The 27,740-nt window shown below is 38.5% G+C and overlaps 1 protein-coding gene across 1 annotated transcript in view; it reads left to right on the forward strand.

The window, feature by feature from the left end:
- Positions 1-27,740, forward strand: part of SNTG1 (syntrophin gamma 1) — a 407,706-nt gene that overhangs the window by 200,424 nt on the left and 179,542 nt on the right. The window contains exons 3-8 of the mRNA XM_055126797.1: positions 8,018-8,070; positions 12,189-12,323; positions 20,384-20,440; positions 23,889-23,946; positions 25,140-25,183; positions 25,275-25,316. Of these exons, the coding sequence (XP_054982772.1) occupies positions 8,044-8,070; positions 12,189-12,323; positions 20,384-20,440; positions 23,889-23,946; positions 25,140-25,183; positions 25,275-25,316 (363 nt within the window). The 5' untranslated portion in view covers positions 8,018-8,043. The remainder of the gene's footprint in view (positions 1-8,017; positions 8,071-12,188; positions 12,324-20,383; positions 20,441-23,888; positions 23,947-25,139; positions 25,184-25,274; positions 25,317-27,740) is intronic.

Genomic DNA, 27,740 nt, shown 5'->3' on the forward strand with positions numbered 1-27,740 from the left:
CCAAAATACAAAAACAACCGGTGTTGGCGTGGATGTGGGGAGAAAGGGACTCTTCTTCACTGCTGGTGGGAATGCCGACTGGTTCAGCCCTTTTGGAAAACAATATGGACGATTCTCAAAAAATTAGAAATTGAGCTTCCATTTGACCCAGCAATACCACTCCTGGGAATATATCCCGGAGAGGCAAAAAGGTATAGTAGAGATGGCATCTGCATTTCTACGTTCATTGCAGCACTGTTTACAATAGCCAGAATCTGGAAAAGATCAGAGTGCCCCAAAACAGATGACTGGTTAAAGAAACTCTGGTACATCTACACAATGGAATACTATGTAGCTGTCAGAAAACATGAAGTCATGAAATTTGCATATAAATGGATCAACATGGGAAGTATCATGTTGAGTGAAATGAGTCAGAAAGAAAGAGACAGACATAGAAAGATCGCACTCATATGTGGAATATAATGTAACTGAGAAGTACAAGTTGGCAGTGATGCAATTTCTGGCAGATATCTCTCTGGACTTAGTTACTAAAATACTAAAATACAGAAACCCAAAACCAAGAGGCCGCTAAGTGTGGTCATTGGACCTCATACCTCTTCATTCTCAGCAATGGAAAACAAATTATCTAATGCTTCCTTTTCAGCAGGTCCGACTTTAGGGGAGAGACTCTCCAAACAATAATAGTGAGTTTTGTTGAAATATTGTATGCAATCAAAGTGAAAGTAAAGTGAAATTTATTAGTGACACAGGCGGGGGGGGGGCTAAGGGTGGGAGGGCTAGGGATGTGGGAGGGCTAGGGGTGTGGGGGTGCGGGGTGGAGCTGTACTGTGATTCTTGGTGGTGGAATATGTGCACTGGTGAAGGGATTGGTGTTCGAGCATTGTATAACTGAGACTTAAACCTGAAAACTTTGTAACTTTCCAGATGGTGACTCAATAAAAAATTAAAAAAAGAAAGAAAGAAAAAAAAAGGTCAGAGGTGTCTTTGCCTTATTTCAATCATTGGTTTTTCGTTTATGTTTTATTATTTTTGCTTCCCCAAGCAGTGCTTGGGGGGGTGCGCAGAGTCCTGGATGAGATCTTGCCCCACCAGGGTTATAGACTCAGTGCAGCTGCCCAGGCTGGAGTGCTCCTTGGGCCCTGCAATGGAGAAGGGTGTCTGGGACACCCAAAGCCTGCCCAGGGGTCTTCAGGACCGGTTAGTGCCCGGGAGCCCCTGGCCACGCGCAGTGATGCTCAGGAGGTCATATTGTCGGGACAGACGTGGGTGACGCAGAAGCGCTGGCGCTCTCTGGGTTCCTTGGTGATTCCCAGGTTCTTCCCAACTTTCAGCAAAGATGCTCAGACTCAGCTGGGAATGGAAAGGTGTGTTGGACAGTGGAAGAGAAAAGAGGAGCGGCTCCGGCTGGGGAGGGACTCAGTGCAGGCCAAGCTCCGGAGAGTTCTGCGTGTGCCCTTGCCAAGGCCCTGTGCGCTCCAGGTCCCTTGGCAAAGGTCTGCAGCAGAGGCCAGGGGAGAGCCGGGATGCAGCTGGTCTGAAGCTCTCCGGGGGGCGCTTTTGCCCCTAACCGTCGTCTCCCCGTTGGCCTGGGAACAAATCTTCCCAGTGGGCTCAGTTTCCCCTCAGCCGGGACGCCAGGGCTGCCTGTTATCTTAGTCTCCAGGGCAGAGTCTGATACTCCAGGAACACTGAGACAGAACCTTGGAGGTGGGACCTGCTCAGGCTGATGGGGGAGAGATGAGACATCTGCAGAAGGAAAACTGTCCCTCCCCCTTCCCTAGCAAGGGGAAACTGAGGCTTTCTCTGTCACAACCAGGCTGGCTATGTGCAAGAGGCTTAACTCTCAACTCAACTATCTCTCTTTGGCTTTCCTTTGTTTGTTCTCTTTGCTTTATTTTTGGTCTTTGGAGGCGCTTTCGCTCTTCCACCGGTGAGTATGGCAGTAGCTGTGCGTTTTTCACATCCAACATTGTTCTATTGGCCTACTGTCTTTCATTTCCTACATTGCTTTCTTATCAATACAGTTGAAATTTTTCAGATGCTTTTTTTAGTACTATCACATACTATATTTTATAGTCTTATTCTTTTTATGCATATTTAAACTTTTATGATTTTCCTACCTTCAAAAATCTTTTGAAGCAATTTAGTTCTGGTGTGAAGTCATTTTACAGTAATTGTTAAATTTAATTTGCTGTTTAAAAGCCTATTTAGAAACTTCTCTTTGTTAGTAGTTCAGAAGTGTTATGTGTTGCTTTAAGAAATGCAGCCACATTTTCTTGGTTATTCATTGTTCAAATAAACCTCAAAGTCACATTAATGGCATTTATAATGCCTCATTCCATCTCATATTTGTAATTTGAATATTTTTTTCTCTCTCTCTCTATTACACACACATTCAGTTAAAGTGTTTATCAGTTTAATTGATCGTAGTTTGCATGCTTTTTCAGTGTGTTTCTATTTTATATTTTGTGTTTCTGTTCTTTTCTTTACTATTTTTTCCATTCTGAAAACATTGAGTAGAACATGTCATTTATTTCTAAGTACAGCGGTTGGGCGTTCGCCTTTCACGCGGCCGACCCGAGTTTGATTCCTCTGCCTCTCAGAGAGCCCGGCAAGCTACCGAGAGTATCAAGCCCTCTCGGCAGAGCCTGGCAAGCTACCCGTGCGTATTGGGTATGCCAAAAACAGTAACAATAAGTCTCTCAGTGAGAGACGTTACTGGTTCCCGCTCGAACAAATTGATGAGCAACGGGATGACAGTGACAGTGAACTTAGTAAAGTTATGGAGTTGAATTGGTGGTCCTCTCTTTTTATGTGTAGTATGTACTGAATTGTGTAGGTTTGGGATTGTTGTGTTTTTTGTGTCACCGAGAGTCATTATATAATTTCACTGTTCCATTGATTTTCTGTACCATTGCTTTGTAAAAGCATGTGTTATTTCATTTCCAAATGTTTCTTTTTATTAAAAGCTTTTTTTGAGAACTGAAGCATGAGATCTCAGCAGCAAACACTGGAACTTTGTCATGTGTCTGTTAAGTTGACAGGCAGGGGTGGTGTGAGGGGCCAGGTGGGGAGGGACTCTGGGAACACTGGTGGAGGGAAATTGGCAGGATTGGTGATGAATTTTGTATGCCTAAAACTCAATTTGCAGTGGCTTTGCAGATCCTGGCTCATTAATAAAAAATATAAATAAAAAATCTTTTGTGTTAATTATTTCCAGGAACATTAGACTGAGGATAGAAAAGTTTATGTAACTTTTAATATTTATCTGTTTAAAATTTTGTTTTATTAGTTTATGTTATTTTTCCTTGAGAATGCTTTGCACTTTAGAAGAATGTGTGTTCTGCCATTGTTGTACAGAGAATCATGTTTATACTGTTAGCTCTAATTGGTCTTTTATTTTGTTCAAATTTTTATTATTAAATTTTTGTTAATCTAACCATTATTGAAAATGTAACATTAATTATGACCCACTATTATTACTGTGTTATTATATTTCCTTTCAATTTACTACTGGGTGAATAGATATGTGTAATGATTTTTTTTTTTTGGATCACACCTTGGAGACGTTCAGGGGTTACTCCTGGCTCTGTACTCAGAAATTACTCTTGGCAGTTCTCAGGAGACCAGGTATCAAACCCAGGTCAGCCACGTGCAAGGCAAATGCCTTACCCAGTGTACTATCACTCCAGCTCCTGATATGTATAATAATTTTATAATCTTGGTGATAATTATTCATTTATCATCATATAATATCATGTCTATTATGAGAACTTACAACTAAGAATAAATTTTAGTTTTTAATCCGTATGGGTACAATGCATACTTCATACCCATTTGTATTCAATATCTTCTGCCTTTCCTTTCTAATTGTCATATATAAATTAAATTTTCTATCACTATCAACAGCAAATAGTTGAATCTTGTGATTGATGTTACTTATCCATTCATCATTGTACATTTTGAATATGGAATTTAGACTATTTGCATTTAAAGCAATTATTAATATTGAACATTCTCCTATTGCCACATCAATAGAATGTGATTGATTATATTCTATTGATGTGAATAGAATTTAGAAAACTAGTGGAGTTTTCTAAATATCTAGCAATTATTCATTCTTTTTTCCTATGCAAAATGTATTTGTGTTTCATTATATTTTAAGATATGTCTGATTCTTAGTCATTTTGTTTTTGATTCTTCAATGAGTTTGTTCTTTCTGGTTACCATAGGGATTCAATAGAACATAATTGTAGTAATCTGTTTTAATCTGATGAAAATTCAACACACAGAAATCTATTTTTCACATTCATCTTTGGGGAAATAATGTTTAGACCTGCTATTCTTCCTTCTTATTGCTGTTATTCAAATTTTGTACCAATTTTAAAGTGGATAAATCAATTTTGAGGCTATTTTCTTATAAAAAGAATTCACATAAGCAAAAATAAGTCACAATTTAACTTAATATATATTTTTTATTACATATCACTCTGTGCGAAGGCCAGAGGGAAGCTCTGAGCATTCCAAATAGAGAAGATAACTGTAAGCAAATACATGAGATAACAAATAAAGAATATCAAAATCAAGTGTAAAGATTTCCCTCTGAGCACAGCCAGGGCGGCTTGGATTACCCCAGTAGTACACTGGATTCCTGCACTTTGCCCTGTCCCTGCTGGCAGACACTTGTTTGAGAGACCAACACTAAAAAAAAACGGTGCAATGATTGCACATAATGAAGCCCTGACTTTGCTGAGTTGACTTATACACGGTTTTCCCAGTGTCATCCCCCCACACACCCCACCTGCTCCGGGCCAGCCCATTATTAGGGTCATTGCCTGGGTGGGGAGGGGGGCCTCGGGAAGAGTTTGGAGCAGTTAATGGTCTTCTTTGGTAGTTTTTGCACGATCTTTGTTCCAGGGGGAAATCTCTCTTCCCAGGGGAAATAGCAATTCTGTGTGTGTGTGTGTGTGTGTGTGTGTGTGTGTGTGTGTGTGTGTGTGTGTGTGATGATTTCATCAGTACTTGGGACTGGAATTCTTCATCTCAATGGATTTCTGGGATCCAGAGACGTGTTTTGTATGTCAAAAGGTCCCCCATGCCCTCTGGCCTGGATTGGATTCCAGAGACTGTTTTCCTCAGTGTACCAGAGCCCTCCTGCCTTTCTACCTGCAACAATATTGTATCACTTGTATCACTTGTCTTCCCATTGATCTTCAATTTGCTCGAGCACGCACCAGTAACATCTCCATTTGTCTCTGTCGAGTGCTAGTATAGCCCAGTGATATCTGCTCGCTCCAGGAACAGGAAGAGCCTCAAACCGTTTATTCAGGGTTTTAACGAAGAAGTCTGATCATCTCGTTGGTGGGCGGCCATGCGGTCTTTTGACGTCCCGTGGAATCCAGTCAGTAACAGCTCTAGTCCAGCGGTCGTCTCTGAACCGCATTACATGACCGGCCCATCTGATTTGTGATGCCTTGGCAAATGAGACAGAGTCCCTGATTCTTGACAGTCTGCGGAGGTCTCAATTCCGGATTCATTCTCTCACTTGAGTGAGACGTGATACTCCCAGCATAGCTCTTTCGATTCCTCTTTGGGACACCCAAAAAGCATTCTCATCCTGTTTGTGTAGGGCCCAGGTCTCTGAGGCATATGTTAGTGCAGGAAGAACAGTGGAATCGAAAAGATGTGTCTGGAGTCGGAGGTCCTTCATCCTCTTAACCACTTCTTCGACACTCTTGAGGGTGTTCCACGCTGCTCTCTTCCTTCTGCGCAGTTCTGGCGCCAAGTCATTCCTCATGTTGATTTCTCGACCCAGGTACCCATAGCTGCTGCATTCAGAGATGTTCGTTCCATTGAGAGCAAATGGAGTGTCAGGGACTAGTTCGTTACCTCATGCAACAATATTATTTACAAGAAATTTAAGTCTCTATTTCAAAATGAACTCATAAGAAAGTGGTATTTATTAAGTGGAATATTATTCTGCTGAGAGAATAGAGAAAATAATGCTATTTGTGACAACATGAGTGAACTTAAAGGACAAGACATGAAGTGAACTTAACAAAGTCAGCCTATCATTGCACTGGGGGGCTGCTCCAAGCATTGCCTGGAAGACCCTGTGTCTACCTCGCAGTGATTCCTGGCTAACCAAGTATGTGAGAACCCAAGGGCGTGAGGCTGCTTAAGCTGGAAAAGTGCCAGGGATTAACCTGGTCACCCGAGTGGTGCTCGGGGATCTCTAGGGCTACCTCCAGTCATGCTGGGGACTTGCAGTTTACACGTGGTGATGCTCTAGGGACCATAGGTTGTTGGTTATAGAACAAGAATGACTTCATCCATGTCAGATAATTGCCTGATGCACTATTTCTTTGGCTCCCACTTCCAATGTTGAATGTATAAATAAATAAAGACTTATGGAAATGAAAATGTAGCTATGAGTGATTAAAGGATGGCAATGATTGAGAGATGGTCATTAAAGCTCTAAGATTATCTTTGGTGATGTAACATACTACATCATAAATACTGGTATACTTCTGTTTATAATACTATTATTTGTACTCTACATTTGATGAAGGTGACTTAAAATTTTCTTATCGCATACACAAATCCCCACACAGTAACTATAAAAAATGATGAATGTTTAATGAATCCAACGGAGGCAATCATTTCACAAAACTGATTTGTGTCACTGCATATTGTACATCTTAAATAAATATTGGTCAACTATGCCTCTGTACAACTGAAAAGAGAGAAGAAGGGAGTTTATAGGAAGAGTGTTTGTGGAGTAATTCTTGAGAAGGAAATGGAATTGCGTGAGTGGTTGTGAGTCGGAGTGGGTGGGGACAGGCACAAAAAAGACCAGAATCTGTTCTAAACACTAAGGTTGACAGTGCTCAGACCTGGGACTATTGAGAACTTTTCTCCTATAATCATCTCCTTGAGGCAGAGCAGAAGCAATGCCTCACCCACGTGTTTCCCTATGAGTCACACTATGAGTGGGACTCACTATGGTGCCCACTGCCCTCAGAGTGATGACTCACTATGGTGCCCACTGCCCTCAGAGTGATGACTCACTATGGTGCCCACTGCCCTCGGCCAGAGAGAAGAACAACGCAGATGAGGCGAGTGGTAGAGCTACATAGTCAAGATTCTACTCAACAAATTCTGTAAGAAGAACTGGCCAAGATGATATAAGACTGGGAAAATATATTAAATATAATTATTATTTTCTTTTCGACAGCGCCTGGCAAGCTACCCGTGACATACTCGATATGCCAAAAACAGTAACAACAAGTCTCACAATGGAGATATTACTGGTGCCCGCTCAAGCAAATCAATGAGCAATGGGGTGACAGTCCTACAGTGCAGTGCTATTTGTTTTTAATTTTTATTATCTATTTTATTGAGGTAGCATTCACATGAAATAAGTAAATTCTACAAATGTAAAATTTAGTAAAATTACTAAGAGAATTTTAATGAGAACATCTGACTAAGCATAAAATTACAGTCTGTTTTTACCTAAGAAAATAAATGTTGGCTGTATATTTAAATATTATATTACAGACTGTTTATATAAACTGTGGTAATAAGTAAGACATTGTAATAAAAATATAGATGGTTACAAACAAAATAATCAAGACGTTAGGGTGATAGCAAAGTGGACAGGGCGCTGGCCTTGCATGTGGCCAACCCAGTTCAATCCCTGACTCTCCATGTGGTGCTCAGAGGTGGCTAGAAGTGATCGCTGAACTCACCCCTAGGATTAACCCACTCACCGCATTTACCCACTTTCCAAATAAAATGCTTATTTCTGACCATACTGAAAGCGAAAGTCTTTTCATTTCATGAGAGCTGAGGGCTAGTGTTTGTTACTTTCTTCAGCTCTCTCCATTATACTCCAGGTATTTTGCATGAACAGTGTTTTCAGATAATCTACTTCTTTATTTCCTGTTTTGATGTTAGTGTTCCCTCTTCTAACCAATGCTGAGTTTTTAAGCGTATCAAATCTCTGTTTTTCCAGACTCTCTCCTTGTGGCGTCATAGCACATGGATTTCAGGACCGCCTGTGAGGAGGTAGGTGGCATATCATCCTGCTCTTTGAGTTGGAGAACAAGTAAAAGCACAAAGCACTTGATCCACCTTTATACAAAAAGAGTACCGTGTCAGATGAAGCAATCAGTGAGAGGGTCTTTGCACTAAAGTCTATGATCTGTTCCTGCAAGGCTGGAAAAGCAATATCCCAGGAAGCCTGGCGTTTATAGTCATTTGGAAAGAAGTTTAGAGTGTAATTGGTTTGACTGCATTGTCCTTCCAAAGCTGTGCACTGTACAATTTCAAGGAGCAAAAATGTGAGGAGTCATTATTTTCACATAAATGGCAATAAATTAGAAGACATCTGAGGTCCTTTAATCACTAAAAACCTGTAATTTTAATATTGCTGTATTATTTGATTTTTTCAACTTTATGAAGTGTTAGAGATGGCAGTTCAGATTCTCAGTTGAGCTGTAACGACACTGACATGAGTTAAAGAGACACATTGCCCTGTCACGGATATTAAAGGGCATTTAAATGTGCAACCAATGGTGCATAGCTGAGGCCTCTAGAGTAAGTGACTGTTCTATTTAAAAGATGAACTATTTTTACCTAAACATGGCACAGTGAAAGCACTGTCTGTTCTTTAGTGAAAAATTACAAAAGCAAATGCAAAGGTTAAATATTTTTTGCTTAAATTAGTAAAAATAGTTTTTATGAAAAAAATACGTTTTATGGTATATGAATAGCTCAAGAAAAATATATGATTATATAGATATAGTCAAGCACTAACATTAAACTTTTATTAGTAACATTTGTGTTATTCATTTAATGAAATATTAGGTGAGCAATGTGTATTAAAATATTTAAAAACATTTTTTAAGTTCAAAATTTAGAGCGTAAGAATCTCAAAACCAAAACTTGAATCTCCCAATTGAGTTCTGCGTAGGCATTGGACCCTGCGGGCCGCTCTCACCCAAAGGGCTAGAGGTACACAGAGGACTCGGGGTTGATCCTTCCCACTCCCTCAGTGTGGGGGCTTGCAGGGACTCACTGGGGGGTGCTCAGGTGCCCCTGTGGCCACACCCAGAAACCCAATGGAAAAGGTGGCCTTATCCTAACTCTCTCTCTCTGTCCATATATTTTGTTTTTGTTGACCTTAAAGGGTTAAGTATCGTTAAGTCTGAACAGATATTCATAAGAATGAGACACATATGAAGTTGATATGAGATTCATATGGGAATTTCATGGATAAATGCTGTTTTTGACAAATAGGTTAGGCTTTAAAAGTGACACAAGGTTGAATATCAAAAATATTTTCAAGATTATCGTTCATTCATTGATTTGGAATATATAACAAAATTTAAGATTCATAACATTTATTTTGTAATGGTAATACTTTTGTGCTCGACTTACCTTTGCTTCTATCGTGGTAGATTCCTACACTGGGCCACTTAATCTACATTCAGCAACGATCCCCAGGTGTTTGCATGTTAACTGGATTCACTCGTTTACTGAAGTATGAGGTGTTCTAAATATGATTTGCCTGAAATTTATAGCCTTAGTATATTTAAATGGATAGGGACCACTTAATTTATCTTTGTCATGTTAGACTGAGGAAATAAATAATTTATAATTTATTTATTGTTGAGAGTCGTTTAATTAATTTTTCAAAACAAAACTATGTATATCGTTAAGTCTTCAATCTAAATTTAGGGCTCTTTTTAAAGAACTCTATTGCTGAAAATTTCGGCATAATGAAATATAGAGTAAATCAAAATTTTTCCCCCACTGTTATTAACATAAAATCACTTAGGATAAAATTTGTCTATCACATAGAGCTAGCTTATTTGTCATAGATTTACTGCCCATAAATCTGGGGATTATCTCAAACCTTCAATTTTGTTCCATTAGTCTGCAGATCTATGTTTATTTCTGAACTATGAAGTTTTAACTTTTGTTTGTAGTAAGGGAGCAACAAATAGTCAAAGGCAACAGAACTAGAAAGTTGGTCCACAGGACTGAGTTATGGGGTAGGGAAGTTCATGGAGAGGAATCTGGGACACTGCCAGATGTAAGGGGGTCCTCTGGTGGCACAAAACCATCATTAACAGTATTATAAATCACAGTGCTTCAATAAATGTTTTTTAAACTTTAAAACCATGTTCAATATAAAGGGAAGTGTAATTTGCCTTTGCTAAAATGTGTTTTGTTCCCTAGCCAAATCCACTTGAGCTGTATTCATAAAGGGAATGGTTTTTTAAAAAATTTAGTGAGTGTTCTGATGTGTTCTCATTCAATTGTTGAGGAAACAACCTCCTTGCTCCTGTAAAGTTTTTTAAAAATTCATAAAAGTTACAAAGAAATATCAAAATTAGCCGGGAGATAGAATGGCTGTGTTCAGAGGAGGACTAAAGGCATGTAGGGGGACCCAGAGTGGCTCAGCATCTGCCTTGCCAGCTCAAATGACCTTTGAAGCCCTGCACTGGCAGTGGCCCCCTGGAGTGGGTCCTTAGCACAGACCTGGGAGGAGATCTTGAGCACTGTCAGGTTCTGTGAAAAGCCTCGCCCCATATGTGTGATAACACAGATTACAGGAAAGAGTGGTCCTTCCGTCAGTTTTAAGTGTATGTTAATCGGCACTATGAAACGTTGTTTGCTGGTACAGAGATATAGTTCATATCAACCAAGACATGACAGAAATGGTCATACATGACTATAAATGACCACACCATTGTAACCATGCTATCTTGTTTAAAATTAGCATATAAAATGCAAAAAAAGTTCTAAATAAAGGAAACAAACACCTAACAATTTTCATACTTGCATAGAAACTTACACTGCAAATAAAAACCCGGTATTATTTACCTGGACATTGTCTTGTTAAATTTTATGTATATATAATTTATATAATTTATAAATGTATATATGTTTATCCCTTTAAAATGCCTCAATAGATATGGCATGAAAATGTAATTACAAAATATTATACTTATTGTCATTTTGTTGAAAAACAGTCAGAGATTATATACACCTGAAAATAATTTCTTTTATAAAGCATCTCACAAATGTGAATTCTAGCACTTCTTAGACAGAATATTCAATATATCTGGCTGACTACTCTAACACATATTTCAGGATTTATGGGGATTACTGGCCTTCTCCAAGGAGAACATTTCCTATTTGAGAGCTCTGTAGTGTATGTTCAGAAATATTTACAGATTGTTTGTACAATCTCCAAGTACGTGTGAGGCAAAAATAGTAGAAACATTGGGTTTGAAGACATGATTTGTTTTGAATTATGTCAATAGGGCAGTTTGTTTTGTCTTTAAATCTTCATTTTAGAAGTTGTGTAGATTGCATATGTATATGTGTATGTCAATCTACTCAGGAGTACTTGTGTATTTGTTATTGATTTGTGATAAAGAAAGAGTAGATGGTAGTAAATATGATCATGAGGAGTGTCTTCAGAATTAAAATTCTATACTAGGCAAGGGTAGAGTGGTCATGGAATGATGAGGAATGAGTGATATAAGGCTTATTTTGTAGCTGTATAAATGTTCTAAATTATAGTTACAGGCTGGAGGGATAGCACAGCGGGGAGGGCATTTGCCTTGCGCACAGCCGATTCGAGTTCAATTCCCAGCATCCCATATGGTCCCCTGAACACTGCCAGGAGTAATCCTGAGTGCAGAGCCAGGAATAATCCCTGTGCATAGCCGGGTGTGACCCAAAAAGCAAATAAATAAATAAACAAATAAATAAAATAAAATAAATTATAGTCACCAGTACATACTAAGAACTGTGAACTATGCCCCTTAAAGGTTTACATGAAAGCAAATGAGTTTATCTCAATATTTCTGCCATAAAATACTTTATATTCAAAGTGCTATGTGAATCTCAATCATTTTTTAATTGACTATATGAGACATAAATCTGATTCACTTTCACTGATATTTCTATGAATTTTCTGACCTAAGCTCAATTTTCTGAGGTGAACCTTATGTGGAATAGTTTCACTCTTCTCTACTGCTATATGACATACTTTCAGATGCATCAGAGTTCGTTTCCCTATTCTCCAGCTTTGCTCTATTGTACTGTAGTAAATGGACCACACACTAAGTGCCTTTTTCTCTGTTTTGCTCTCTTTCTGACCTAAGACAAAGACAGGGATCTGTTTGCTGCAGGATGGTAATCAGGAGCCTTTCAAAGTCCGGCTGCACCTGGCCAAAGACATTCTGATCATTCAGGAGCAGGATGTGATATGTGTGTCCGGTGAGCCTTTTTATTCTGGTGTAAGTAGCTTTTCCTTATGTTGAAATTTTGTTCACTTGCATTAGTAAAAGTGTCTATTCGCAGAAATTCTTAACATGTCTTCCTTTATTTTCAGAGCTTAGTCAACTGCCTTGCACATTTTTAAGTTTGTTTTTAGAAAGCAGTTCTCATTCGAGAACCTTCACCAGAGCCCACAGTTAGAGCTATTGCCAACTCAGTACCTCAATGACTCCTAGTTGTACAAATTGACTGCGGTGACAGATTTTCTGATCATCAGAGACTGCATTCCACATTTCCACAGAGACAAAAATAGTGTGTGGTGATTATCCCTGCCCTATAGACGCCTTCCTTGCATCCTGTTAAGCTACTGGAAGTTTAGTATCTGGACACCCTGGAGCTTTGGGCAGTAGTTACTGATCCTAACATCAAAGCTTGTTTGGAGCAGGTGAGGGTGGGCACACTAGGTGGTGTTACAGGGCCTCGATATTGATGCTTTTCATCAAAAATTATAGCAACTTCTATCCAGAGCTCTATTTGTTATGGTTATGCTATTAATTCAGGTTTAAACAGAAGTTATGCATTGTCAGTCAAAGCCTCTCTGACTAGTGCTAAGTATTGCTGTGAAGACGTTCTTAGGTAAAATTAAATATTGGGTAAAAGCAGCATAAAGCAGGAGAAGTTCTCAAGTTTATCATTAATTGCGAGGTAACATTCAGCATATCTGAACATTGTTACCATAAGAAATCTCATAAAAATATTAGAACAGGTCGCAAACTATACAGTCCTGGAATTCTTCAAGTATCTGTAATGATTCAGCACAAAGATTTCACTTGCTGTCTATTAAATTGCCTTGAAGTGCTTAGTTGATGGAGAATAATGTTGAACTTCAGTTTCTACCTCAATTCTCATTATCACCGTATGGGAGTCACACAGGGTCCTAAATCAGTAGGCCCTTCCTAACTAAAAATAACAGACATTTTCAAGATTGTTAACTATTCTTTTGTCACAGGTCATTTAAATCATCCTGAATCATGGGTCAGATTGTCTTGGCTGACTGAATGATTCCCACGGGGGTGTCCCTTCTTCCCTTAATTTAAAAAAATAATAGAGCTCAATTTTTCTTCTTCCTTTTTCTTTCTTATTTCTTTGCCTTTCCCTCTTTCCCTCCCTGCCTCCCTCCCTCCCTCCCTTCTTCCCTTCCGTCCTTCCTCCCTTTCTCCCTCCCTCCCTCCTTCCTTCCTCCCTCCCTCCCTCCCTTCCTCCTTCTTTTCTCCCTCCCTCCCTCCTTCCTTCCTCCCTCCCTCCCTCCCTCCCTGCCTCCCTTCTTCCTTCCTTCCTTCCTTCCTTCCTTCCTTCCTTCCTTCCTTCCTTCCTTCCTTCCTTCCTTCCTTCCTTCCTTCCTTCCTTCCTTCCTACCTTCCTTCCTTCCTTCCTTCCTTCCTTCCTTCCTTCCTTCCTTCCCACGTCTACCTCTTTCCATTTCTCTCTTACTCCCCCCACTCCTCACTTATTTTTGCATTGTCCTATTTGGGTATTTGACACACAGTGATGGCCAGACTACTCTTGGTTCTGTGCTTAGAGTTCACCGCCAGCAGTTCTCAAGATTATGAATGCCAGAATGTAATCCTGCTTCTTGTGCTGGGACATGTGATCAGCTCTTTGAGTTATCTCTCTGGCTATTTTGTATTTCGTTTTTGTGTCTCGAAAGTTTCCTATAATTTTCTGGAACAAAAATGTGACATAGGGCTAGATAAAACAAACAGCATCATCTATAAAATTTAACATTTTAAAATAAATTTTTATCTATTGTATTTTATAATTTGCTGCAAACAAATTAAAAATGTAGTATAGAAAATTATACAGAAATAAGTAATATACCTAGGTATGCATTTAACAAAATTAAAAATTTCCACTTTGATAGCTACACAACTGTGATAAGCGAAACAAAAAGTCAAGTAATGAAGACATACCAAAAATTAGTTTAGCAATGGATTAAAATCTAAAAAGTATCCAAACTTTTCAACTAGTCAGTAATAATCAAACCCAGAATACTCTTAGTTAGTTAGTATATGCAAACAACAAAAATTTAGGATAGTTGAGAGTAGCTTCAATAAGAACCGATTTACATCTGGGGGGAGGGTTGTATTTTTTTCCTTTTGTTTATTTGGGCCACTTTCATTACTGCTCTGGACTTACTCCTGGCTCTGAGCTGAAGCATCACATCTGGTACTGTATGCAGTGCTGGGCATCAAACTAGCAAGAAAAGCTTGAAAACAGACTTGCACATATTTAAAAACAACTTTTATATTGCGAGTAAATTCTACCGTGTAAGGGTTCAGGAAATAGTACAATTGGGAGGAACTTGGCGCGCAGCCAACCTGGACTCAGCCCGAGCAAACTGTGCCGTGCCCTGATCTCACCAGGAGGTTCCCGAGCACAGAGCCTGGCCGGAGCCCTTCGCACCACTCTGTGGCCCCAAGTTTAAAAAAAAAATGTAAAATTCTGGCATATTAGCAAAGGTCACATTATTTATTTCATCATCATTAGTCATGAAAAATGAGGTCATTCCATCTAGTCGTTACGTAGAGCAGGAACTTGGGAGTCTCTAAGCCTCCTGAGGACCCGCTGGGAAGTTGAAGGGATTAAAAACTCTCAACTCTCCTTGACTCCGCAGAAGGACGGAGTGATGGGGGATGGCATGTGGGGGTTAACAGGCAGGCACGTGCCACGGGTGCTGTTGGTGAGGGTGGGGTGGGAGCGGACCCCGGCCCGGCCCAGGCGTGGGTGGGCATGCTGTGGGGGTGGTGAATCCACGTGGTGAGGGGAGAGCCTGGGAACCTGGTGTGCACCTGTCTGGATGTTAAAAGTCCAGAAAGAGGTTCTGGTTTGCTGAAAGATGTTTAGAAGTCTAAGAGGGATTCCTCTTCACTCCAAGAAAAATGTTAAGTAGGTAGGAAATGGAAAACTTGTCCCGTAACCCCGAGAGGGTGGGGCGGGGCTGGAATATAGACTGAGCCCTGGTTCCCGTCTCTGTCACAGAGACAGGAGACATCCAGCTGCACCGCCAGCAACGCAGGGCCCTGCAGTAAAAATAGCTCCGGCAGGAAAACTTGAGCTATAAATATTGAACTTCTAGAAGCTAGCAATTGATTAATGTATGTAAAAGAGTTAGGAAAATACAAATAAAGTGTATGTGAGGGGAAGGAGTATTGTGAGTCCCACCTCTAGTAGTTTTAGCGAATCAATACCCCAGTCAATCTCAAAGAACACTAAGGAAGATGAGGATATAAAATCTGCATGTAGATGCTTTCCAAAGGAGAAAAAGTAAAGATCACAAAAATACTAAAATAATACAGGAGATAAAGTTATAGCATAGATATATGGGTGAGTATTATATCTGACTTGTATTTGCCACAATGGAAATAGAAGAGCTAAAAAACATATTTTGGTGTTGAGAGAGAAAAAAAGAACACGTGATTTTGCCCCATTAAAAATTAAAAAAAATATTTCTCGGCGCATATGCTGCCTGAGCCCTTGTGCTGCTAGTGCCCTCGTGGCCGAGCACATGTGGTGCCCGAGCACATGTGTCACCCGCATCTCCCCACTTGAGATGTGTACTCTCATACTTTCGTGTCCAGTGCTAGGATGTGTGGAGAGCTTCCTCCACCCTTCGAGAAGTTCTCTCTTGAACGCATTATTCTTACTATTTCTCTCTCCCACTTATCCTTTCCTCCTTCCCTCAGAAACCTCTAAATAAAATCTATTTACTTCAAAAAAAATATTTCTCAAAAAGCAAGGAATTTTTTTTTTTGCCAGTCTACTGCATTGAAGGAAGTGTTAGAGGTTCTTTTGGGAGAAGAAAAAATTATTATTAATCAGAAACCTGGATCCTCATTAAAGCAAGAAAAAGAATCAGAGGAAAAAAAGATTCTTAATATCAGTTTTTGCTTCTTTTTCTAAGGAAGATACCTGGGAGAAGATCTGTAGAAACTTGTCTCTGACCTTCTGGACTTGAACACAAACACAGGTCTGAGTCCCAAGAAAAGACCCGCTCAACTGTATGAGGGGTGAAGCCAAACAGCCGGAAACGTCAATCGGCCACTAATTGGTGTTTGAAGATCAGGGACTGAATTCGTACACATAGGGTTAAGTGGTCCTCTTAGCTCCTTACACAGGAGTCCTTGGTTTAGAGCAGTGGCAGAAACTCATTGAGTCCTCCTGAAAGGGGAAGATCCTCACGGAGTTCTCCATATTCACTGCAGAACACTACGCTCTAAAAAAGAACAAATTCTGCAATTTTTAGCAATATGGATGAGCTAGAGGAATCATGCTGAGTGAAATCACTCAGAAGAAAGTACAGACACAGAATGATCTCTCTCCTACGTGGGACTTAGAGATGCACGGCAAGGGAGCAACAAAATTCAAAAGGCAGCATCACGGGAAACTGATCCACAGACTGAGTTGTTGGGGAAAAGGCATGTTGAAAGGAGCATTAAGGTCCTGGGGGAGGTGTGAGGACACTGGTGATGGGATTGGGAGAATCGTGTGCATGAGGAACCATTCTTAATAATCTTATCAACAGCAGTGTCTCAATAAAGTTTTATACAAGAAAAAGATCTGAATTAGGACAATGAATGAATACAAGAAAAAGATTGCTTGGAAGGAATATATTTCTCTCAGATTTATATTTATAATTTCTGGAAAGATGACATTAAGAGGAGAATTTTGGAAGATGGTTAAGTTTAAACTGGACCGTGATGATGGGTTTTCAGAATGCGGTGAAATCTCAGAATTCTCTCTTCAGTTTGAGTTTACGAGAAGAACACAGCAAGAGTAGCAGCTCCGAATATAGCTTGCTGCTGTTTTAGCCCTGGCGTCCAGCATTAGAACAGTGAGGAAATACTCTGGCTGCTGTTTTAATGACTCAGCAGGTTTAAGAAACCTCCTGGTTTCTTATATCAGCTTGAGGTGATCAAGACAGACGTTATTTCAGTAATACGGGTAGAGTTTTAGGTGGAATAGTATTTGTCCTTATCTTAGAAATCTTAGAAAAAGATTTGTCCAGGTAAGCTACATATCACCATGCAAACTGCACAGATTAATTCACTTTATAATCAAATAAATATGGACCTGGGCTCCAAAAAGGGTGGAAACTGCCAACATGAGCTTAGTAATGAAGAAGACTCAATAATTAAATTTGTCAAATAGGAAGTAACACCTACTTGTCATCTGTAGCTTGGAAGGTTCTGGAGTTTTCCTCAGTACTAAATAGAGTGCCTGGCAAAGGAAAGCCCTTTTAACACAGTTGCACATCTAATATTTTGATCCCACTTATAGACAGAAACTCGTAACATATCAGTCATCTGGAACGGTGTGAAATAATGTATCTTAATGGACAGGGCTGGAGAACCAAAGCTTAGATGGTCAAAGAGTTACTGTTAGCAGCACACTGGTGAGATTACTTTTCAGAATAGTCTGCTCTCTCCAGAGCCTATCCATCTGATATTTTAGAATGCAGCTCAGATCTGTTAAACTCCATTCTATTTGACAATCTGGAAATGGTAACAATTGCAGCCAGCAACTGTTCAAGATCTTTAGATACTGAGAGCATAGTGATTACTGATAGAAACGATTCATCACAGTTGCAAGATAAAGCTACTAAAACCTCAGTTAACATAAAATAAAGCAATCAAATTCCCTTATGCTCAGGAATCAAATATTCAGTCTGCCTTTATTGCACATGAATGATCAATACTTCTAAGTCAGATATTGTAGAATCTGCCACAGTGATTTTCTTCATAGAGCAAAGTCATATATAGGTTTTTCTGGATATAAATATTAAAAATTATACTTAGTTAATGGGCTAAAATCTATATGATATTGCTACGTATTTTATCACAGAAACCGATGTTTCAAAAGCATTTTCCAAAAAAGATAAGAAAACATTAGATTACATTCCAAATATGGTTGAACTATAAGACACATAATGCCAACACAATTAGCATCTAAGTGGAGCTCTAATAAATCGCCTTAAAATTTAGAACCAACCAACTACATAAAACAAATTCTTTTGATTGTCCTTATGGGAGAAACATGCATATATTAATCATATTATTGTCACATAATTTCCTAGCAGTAACACTAATGGATGGTCATATTGGCCATTAACCTTAGAGAGAGTGTTAACATCCACATGAAATATGGCAGTGTGTAGGGTGAAAAGTTTTACAGGAAGTTGATTCCTTGTAAATTGTGATAAGAAGGGATATTGCAATTATATATTGCTCTGATAATATAGTTTGCTTAGGACAAGTACTCTTCTTAATATATTGAAAATGAGCTTACATCTGACTATTGTACCTAGAGCTGCAATGAACATAAAAGTATGTAGGTCATATATTTTTAAATTATTATCTTAAAATTTTTTGTATAGAAACTTGGAACTATAAAGTACAATTGTTGGATTATGGTTTCTTCCTTCCTTCCTTCCTTCCTTCCTTCCTTCCTTCCTTCCTTCCTTCCTTCCTTCCTTCCTTCCTTCCTTCCTTCCTTCCTTCCTTCCGTCCTTCCTTCCGTCCAATCTTACTCTTTCCTTCTTTCTTCCTTCTATTTTCTCCCTCACACTAATTTCCGTAGAGGTTAGACGCTCATTATCAGCAACAGTACATAAATAACTTTCCTTTCACGCACTCTCCACGTCTCCCACACTTGTTTCTGATTTCTCTATAGAGACCATTCTTCAGGTGTGAATCGAGAGTTTGTGGTAGATTTTATTTGTATTTTCTAGATAGTAAGGATAATGAAAAAGTTTAAAGTCCTCACTGGCCTTACATGTGTCTCTTGGGAGAAATGTCTTTCAGCTGTTCTATGATTTTTTAAATGGGGATGTTTTCTTGTTTGCTGTTGTGAGATCCTTACTAACTAAGATCTTAGTGCTTTGTCATATGCATAAGTGCCAACTGTTTTCTCATATTCACTAGAAAATTTTTTTCGCTTAATGTTTTACTGTGTTAACTATTTACTTTGATGTAATCCTATTTGCCAAATTTTTATTTTCCTTGCTGTTATATTGTATCTAAGAAAATCAGAGAAAACCATTAGGAAAAAGTGCTTGCTGTTTCTCAACATGTGTTGATAGTTTCATGTCTAATAACCAAATCTTTAGTCCCTTTTATGTCAGATGTGCCTAAAATGAGGTAATGACCCAATGTCATTTTTTTTTTTGCATGTGGCTGTTGAGTTTTTTCACACTATTCCTTGAGGAGACTTTGCTTTCCTCATCTAATGCCTATGGCTCCTTTGTGAGACTCAACTAACACTGAGTCTCCTTTTGCATGGAGATTTTTTCTAGACTTTTTGACCACACCCAGCAGTGCTCACAGCTCACCCCTAGCTCTGCCCTCAGGGATCCCTCCCAGTGAACTCAGGGGACCCTGCGGGGTGCTGGGGATTGACCCCAGGTCTGCTGTGTTCAGGGCAAGTGCAGTACCTGCAAGACTAGTTCTTCAGCCCCAAGCCTTAAGATTGAGACTACTTTTATAAATATACAACAGTGTTTAGAACAATAAAAATTTGTCTTTTGAAGAACAAAATAATTGATAATATGTTGACTTTCAAACATATTTTGCTACTAGGCGATGCATTCATAATACTGCGGGTGTTAGATTTAAATACAATTTCAGATAAGCTCCCAGATGCTCTTATTTATGAGGTGAACAATGGAAACAAACAATGAAAATGTTGTGTTTTCAAAATTTCATTTGGGGGACAGATGGGAAGAAGGAAATATGGTGATTTGGAGGAGAATAGAGGCAAAGCCAGTGGGAATATGCGAACTGAAGGGAAGATCTGAAAAATATCCTACTGAGAATGCTCGTGACATTTCCGGTGCCCGAGGCAGCCAATTCCCTATTTTGGCTTTAAAAGGGAAAATAAGTTGCTTAGTTTAATTTTTTTTAATTTTGTTGCCCCTGGACTGCCATGATATATTTTCTAAAACCAAAGCCAAAGGCTCAGTAGAGAAGAACGCTGTGCATCATGGTGTCTGTGAATGCTCACCGCTTTCCGTCTTGTCTTCCAGGAGAGAACCGTGACCATCAGAAGACAAGCTGTGGGCGGGTTCGGACTGAGCATAAAGGTAGCTCGTCTTTCCAGTCTGTCCGACGAAGGCCGTGCTGCGTGCTTGTATTTTTGCGCCTTTTAATTTTTTGCTGCTTAAAAATAAGATCTCTCTAGATAGCTCCAATCTACTTGCATTAGTACCCCAATTATTCTTTTGCTGCTTGGTTTGGGGGCCCCACCCGGTGATGCTCAGGGCTTCCTCCTGGCTCTGAGCTCAGGCCTCATCCTGGAGGTGCTCACGGGACCACATGGGGTGCCGGGGATTGAACCCAGAACAGCTGTGTGCAAGGCAAGTCCCCTCCCCCCGGGACTCTCCTTCTATTCTAATATTATTATAGAATTATTATAGAATTATAATTATAGAATTATATTATAGAATTCTAATATTCTTATAGAATTATTAGAATTACTCTATTCATCATTATTTTATCCTTTATATTTAAAAGATATAATATGCTTTAATACAATATATTTGGACAGCTTTAGCATCTTGTTTATCTACAACATAGCCATATATGTATAATTTATTTACAAACTTGAAAGTACTTTTATTTCTATATTACTTATTATTAAATATATCACAAACCTGAAATTAAAATTTGAGACAAAAATTTTTGAACAAAGATTCATATAAATAATAGAAAACTTGACACAATAGCTTATAAAGATCTTTAGAAACCTATATAAATATATAAATATAATTTATATACCTATAGGTATATATGCATATATATACCTATATAAATATAGGTGTAAATGACAGTTAACTCTGTCTTGATTATTGACTTAGACATTTTATAATATGTTTTGATAATAACAATTGATAATATGTTGACTTTCAAATATATTTTGAATAATTTTGAATAATTTGCTCTTAAAATGTAAAGCAAATTATTTTAAGAGCAAATTATTATATAATTTAATATATATATTTTATAACATATATATATTTTATAACAGTTCAGCATATCTAAAGGTTGCCCTAAGTTAGGCCTTAATTCTTAGTATGCTCAGGATATGAGTCGTGATATTGATAAACATGATATTTGACTGATGGTATTAAAGTGCTGCAGAGAAAAGATCAGTGTGTACTGCCATATCCTGTGATAAGAATATTACTGAAATGTTCATAATGACAGATATTTTGTACTTTCACTTCCTGTAATCAATTAGGGTACTGGAACCATTCTGAGCAGATTATTAGATTGGAAATGATGCAATGAGAATTCTATTTTAAAGCAAAGTTTGCTGAGGTGGTTTTGAAATATTTAAGATAATATGAAAAATAATAGAAAGTCATGGAGAGAGAACAAAATCTGCTGTAAGCAAAATCCAGTAGGGAGAGTTGGTTGCATTGGAACATTTTCAGTTACACTAAGATGATGATTTCTGACAATGAAGCTATGTTGATGTTTGTACAATGATTTTTCATGATTTTTTAGAATGTTAAGCTTATAATACAATGTTCTTTTTTTTTCTTTTTTGGTCACACCCAGCAATGCTCAGGAGTTTCTCCTGGCTCTGCACTCAGGAATCAGTCCTAGTGGTGGTTGGGGGACTGTGCGGGATGCTGGGGATTGAACTTGGGTCAGCCGCGTGCAAGGCAATCACCCTCCCTGCTGTACTACCGCTCCAGCCCTGTAAAATGTTCATTTTTAGCAAAATAAAACGCTAGGTTTTAATTGAGAACAATTTCACAATCAATAATTTTGCTAGCTGAAGCGTTTCATTTTACCTTAGGTTTTAACTCTGTTTTATTTTCTTTGCTACTAGTATTTGACAGATTCCTAAAATGAACCATGATTTTTCTCTTCATATTTACTATTAACATGAGATACTGTCCTGAGTAAAAGTGGCAGTTATTCTGCATAGGCACAGGAAGAAATGTGATAGTAACTTGTAATATTAGATTTAGTAAATTATAGCAAGGTGGCTTTTCCCAAGAAGCATTGAGTCTTATTTTACAGCCACAGCCTCAGGTCAGCCTGTTCTAGTTCACGTAACCATGGAGGTTTCTTCTGGGCCTGGGAGACAGAGGCACGAGTTTCTTCTGCTTACAGACTGATTCTTTCACACTTAGGGCTTATGTCGAGATACTTTCTGAGCACCAAGCCTGCCCTTGGTCATCTGAGGCCTTGTTAAGATAGATGCTTTGGGGTGCTAGGAATTATGCCTATCTTAGGGCAACTGAAGCTCTAACCAAGCCAGTGTGATCAATGTGGAGGGCGCTGTAAGACCCACTGCAACACTTGAGTCTGGGGTTCGTCACGTCTCTTGAAGTTTCAAACTACAAATTCTCACTTTGCTGCCTAGTGGACCGGAACCCCATTTATCAAGTTTCGGTTAGATACCTTACGTTTCTGTGACCAGTACAGACAAGAGAAAGAATATAGGTCAGACAACGGAATGTGTATTGACCAATACAGCCAATACTCCTGAAGGGCTCCCTGAGTTTTACTGTGCTCCGAATACATGCTCTGGAGGATGTTATTTCTACTTTTTCTATCAGCCAAAATTCCATTCATAAAATATTCACTTAAGCATCATTTTCTTATGAGAAATGAAAATTCATTCCCCAAAAACCTTTCTGGTTTTCAAGTGACAGGGTGAAGTTCTCACTTCTTTAGTTCTCAGGCTGGCAAGTTGTCAAATTAATATCAAATTAGTGGGAGTGGGGTTTATTCCGGATGCATCTGTTATCTTCACAGTTGTGGATTGTGAATCTAATGAGGACTCTGGGGACCTTATGGGGTGCAGAGAATCAAACTTGCAAAAGCTGTGTAGAGGCAAGCACAGTCTCTCTGGCCAGATACATTTCTATCACGAATTCTCTCAGAATTCTATCAGAAATTTCTCTCTGAAGCACAACAAACGCTTCATCTCCAAAGCATCTGGCCTCTAAAAGTGCCCCTCTGCTCATGCTGTCGAAACTCCCCTCTTCTAGACGCACGGAAGGTTCTACCCCATCCCTTATCTCTTATATCTCATTAGATTCACAGTTCACAACTTAATGGCCATAACAGTACGTATCCATTCACATGGGGGAGTTGGTCTTCTTCCTTTTAGCATCCAAAGACATCCTCATCTGGCCGTCAGAATAGAACAACATAACCAGATAACAAAAAACACACCAGTTCCTTAATTTGGGGATCCTATAAAAATAATGCAATGGGGAGCACTTACATCCATTAAAGAGAGTAGATGTCTGTTTAAAGAAATACCAATGTTTCTTTGAAATCCTTGTTAAAAAATTAGCAATGTTGACGTTCATGATTATTAGATGTTATAGAAATATACAGCTCTTCCTGTAGTACCACTGGCTTTTTGTGAAGTTCCACAAGCTTATCTTAATATTCTTTGGTATCCATTAATATACTATTCATAGCTGACAGAGTTGTCTTTTTCAAAACTGCGTCTTTACAAGAATAAGCACAATATAACAATATACGGTTTTCTTTTCTCAGGGAGGAGCTGAACATAGCATTCCAGTTGTCATCTCAAAAATATCCAAGGAACAAAGAGGTACAGCACTTGTAGCTATGTACAGTCATTTTTTTTTTATAGACTATTGCTCTTGAACAGTGAGATGTGAAATATTGATATGTGTTTTCCTTCCGGGTTCCCTGATCACACAGCAGGCTTCTGACTTTGGTCTCTGAGTACTCTCCCTTAATTCCTCCAGGGGAACGTCTCTGGAACACGAAGGCTAGGACAAAAAGATGATAGGATGTAATTAACTAATGGTTGTAAGAATTTAGGACTGGATGATGCTTTAATTGCTTAATTAAATAGTAGAATATACAAACACACACCAGGCATATCAAACATTGCCAGTTTTGTACATTTTAACAATTCTGATATGCAATTTAGCTTTAGTCTTTCAAGTGAAAATTTATCCAGTAAAAATTACTGAAGGTGTGAAGCAATAATTTTAATTATTGAGGTAAATAAAATAACTTGGAGTTGATTCTATACATTGATTCCTCTGGGATAAATTTTTTCATGTAAGTAGCGATAGCACAGCGGGTAGGGTGTTTGCCTTGCATGTGGCTGACCCAGGTTTGATTCCTCTGCCTCTCTTGGAGAGCCCGGCAAGCTACCAAGAGTATCTTGCCCGCATGGCAGAGCCTGGGCAAGATACCTGTGGTGTATTTGACATGCCAAAAACAGTAACAATAAGTCTCACAATGGAGATGTTACTGGTGCCTGCTCGGGCAAATTGATGAGCAATGGGATGACAGTGATGACAGTGATACAGTGGTACGTAGAAACTGCACTAGGCCACCCAGAAGCTGGACTGCTTCTTAAAGGCTGTAACATGGGAAATGGAAAAATTGCATAGAAATATCTCATCATGCTTTTCATTTTATTTATGAATCATAAGCTTTTTTTGGCTTTTCGGGTCACACCCAGTGATGCACAGGGGTTACTCCTGGCTCTACACTCAGGAATTACTCCTGGCGGTGCTGGGGGACCATATGGGATGCTGGGAATCAAACCCAGGTTGGCCGCGTGCAAGGCAAACGCCCTAGCCACTGTGCTATCACTCCAGCCCCTGAATCATAATGTTTTGTATTTATATTCCTTATAGTTTTTTTGTATTGTATAAGTAAAACTTATTTTATCTAACTTTTGACTGGCTTTCTTTAATTAAAATGTCTACTTCATCTGTATAGAGAAAACAGTTCATAATAACTGTCTCTTTTGGTTCATAGCGGAACTTTCAGGACTCCTATTTATCGGGGATGCAATTCTACAGGTATGTTCTTTATAATTATTTTTTATATTTAATAAAAATATAGTCAATATACAACATGTAATGTAAAGATATGCATTTCTCTTTATTGTAGATAAATGGAATTAATGTAAGGAAATGCAGACATGAAGAAGTGGTGAGTTTGTAATTTTAATTTTATAATTATCCCCATCTATAGGTGAAGAATTAGTGCATTAATGAACACTTTCAATTATATTATTATAAAAATGTAATTGTCCACTATACTATATCACTGTCACTGTCATCCCATTGCTCATCGATTTGCTCGAGCAGGCACCAGTAACATCTCCATTGTGAGATTTGTTGTTACTGTTTTTGGCATATCGAATATGCCATGGGTAGCTTGCCAGGCTCTGCCATGCGGGCAGGATACTCTCGGTAGCTTGCCAGGCTCTCCGAGAGGGACAGAGGAATCAAACACGGGTCGGCCGCGTGCAAAGCGAATACCCTACCCGTTGCGCTATGGCTCCAGCCCGTAAATGTCTATATAATTATAAAATTGGAAAAAAGGGAAAACATGTAGACTGTGTGTGTGTGTAAATGAATGCAGAGGAGGTAGGGAATGAAAGGAGCTTAGTCACAGAGGGAAAAAAGTCTTTTTCAAAGCGGTTATCAAAGTTTACTCTGGAGTTTCCTTGGATGTTTCTTGGATGAAAATGCAAATGGAATGTAGAGGAACGTAATGAATCTAAAAGGGCCCAGGAATTTTTAACTTAACAACTAGCCCAACTCTTTTCATTGTATTTGGCCTCTATGTATTTCATCCTCTTTGGAAGAAATATAGCAGTGTAACAGTGTAATAACAGACGGCTACACCATTTCTATTGGGAATTGTGAACTGACATAAAATGTTGGAGTAAGAACCGGAGTAGATATAGACATTTGAGAATGTGTGCTTCTGAACTTCTCTATCAGCTCACAGAAGAAGTAGAGGAGATCAGATATTTAAAAATTAAAATCAAGTGTCAAACAAAAAATATTTCCAGAGGCATTCTTTTCTCCTATTTTATTTGAGTTTTATATACATCACTCCTCTAATTATCTACCTATCTCTCTCTTTGAATTGCTAAATTTATTTATAGAACACTACTCTTACATATTTACATATTTTAAAGCCCAGAGACAGCCTCAAGTGTTTATGAACACCAGAGACCTACAAGCACTGGTAATTGTGTTCTCCTTTATGAGCACTTGAAATAAATAATCAAGGTTTGTTAGTATTCATCACTTGCCTTTATCTCCTCAAAAACCTTATGTGGACCGCACTATCGCCACTCTGTTGTGAATATTATAAAAATACATCTATTTGATGTTTCAAGTTTCCTGCGAAGATTTACAGGAGAAAAAAGAACAGCAGTTTAGAACAAGTTTTTAGACAATGGAGAAAATACACAGCACAGAGCATTCTGTTCTAAAGATCCTGATGTTAATTTTAAACCTAGACAAAAACAAGTAAGTGTATTTTCTTCCCAAAAGTCCAAAGTGATTTTTAAGCTGATTATGCAGGGAGCAGAAGCAAGTGCATTCTCTTTTAAAGCCACATGCTGTTAGATGTTTGCAATTTTCTCTTCAAATATAGGTAGCATGCATAGACCAACTGTGATGGATCTTTGATTAAATAGATGAGTGTGGCGTGAAAGATACTAATAATGCCCCTTAATGGTATTCACCTTCTTTTCTTTTTAAATATTACTTGGCTCAGTAACTTCGACACTTCTGAGAGGACTTTATGATTGCATTGCAAATTATGGGATCCCTTTTGTTTTGACTGCTTTGTGCTGCTCGGGGCTTATTCCTGACTTTATGCTCATGCTCTCTCTCAGAGATGCTTTGGGACATATGCAAAGCCTGGAAAAAACAGTTGGTAAACATGTTGATCACATGACCTTTTTCTAAAACCATGCTCAAATCGAACAAAAATGAATTATTGCACTCAAATCCACAGAGATTGTTTGTCTGAGGAAGGTTTAATCACTCCTATGTAATAATATGTTTGAAGGATAAAGTAATCTTGATTGTAGAATTTTATTATTTTATACATATATATTTTTATATTATATATATTATTATTATTCCAATATGAAAGATTAAGAACAAGGTACATATTCAGATTTATATACCTGATTTACCTCTAGATTTTTAATCGAGTATCCTTATTCACATTCTGTTCTGTTCTAATTATTAAAGTTTTGTAGTGCAGCTTGAAGTTGGTGGAAAGTGATGCCACCCATCTCTTTATGAACAAGGAATTATTTGGATATTTGGCATGTCTACTGTTTTATATTTCCATTTTTAATTCAGGAGTGTTTGATCTTTTCTTTGAAAATGCCATGGGTTTCCTAATGGGGACCTTATTGAATCTGCTTATGCCTTTGAGAGCATTGCTATTCTGACAGTGTTAACATTCCCGATGCATGAACAGGGCATATGGTACCATTTCCTTGTGTTCTATTCCATTGATTTTAATAATGTTTAATAGTTTAGTTTTCTTTGTATAGATCTCTCACTACTTTTGTATGGCTGATTCCTAGGTACTTGG

Source organism: Sorex araneus, chromosome 2, assembly GCF_027595985.1.
Source record: "Sorex araneus isolate mSorAra2 chromosome 2, mSorAra2.pri, whole genome shotgun sequence".
In the NCBI taxonomy this organism is placed as follows: domain Eukaryota; kingdom Metazoa; phylum Chordata; class Mammalia; order Eulipotyphla; family Soricidae; genus Sorex; species Sorex araneus.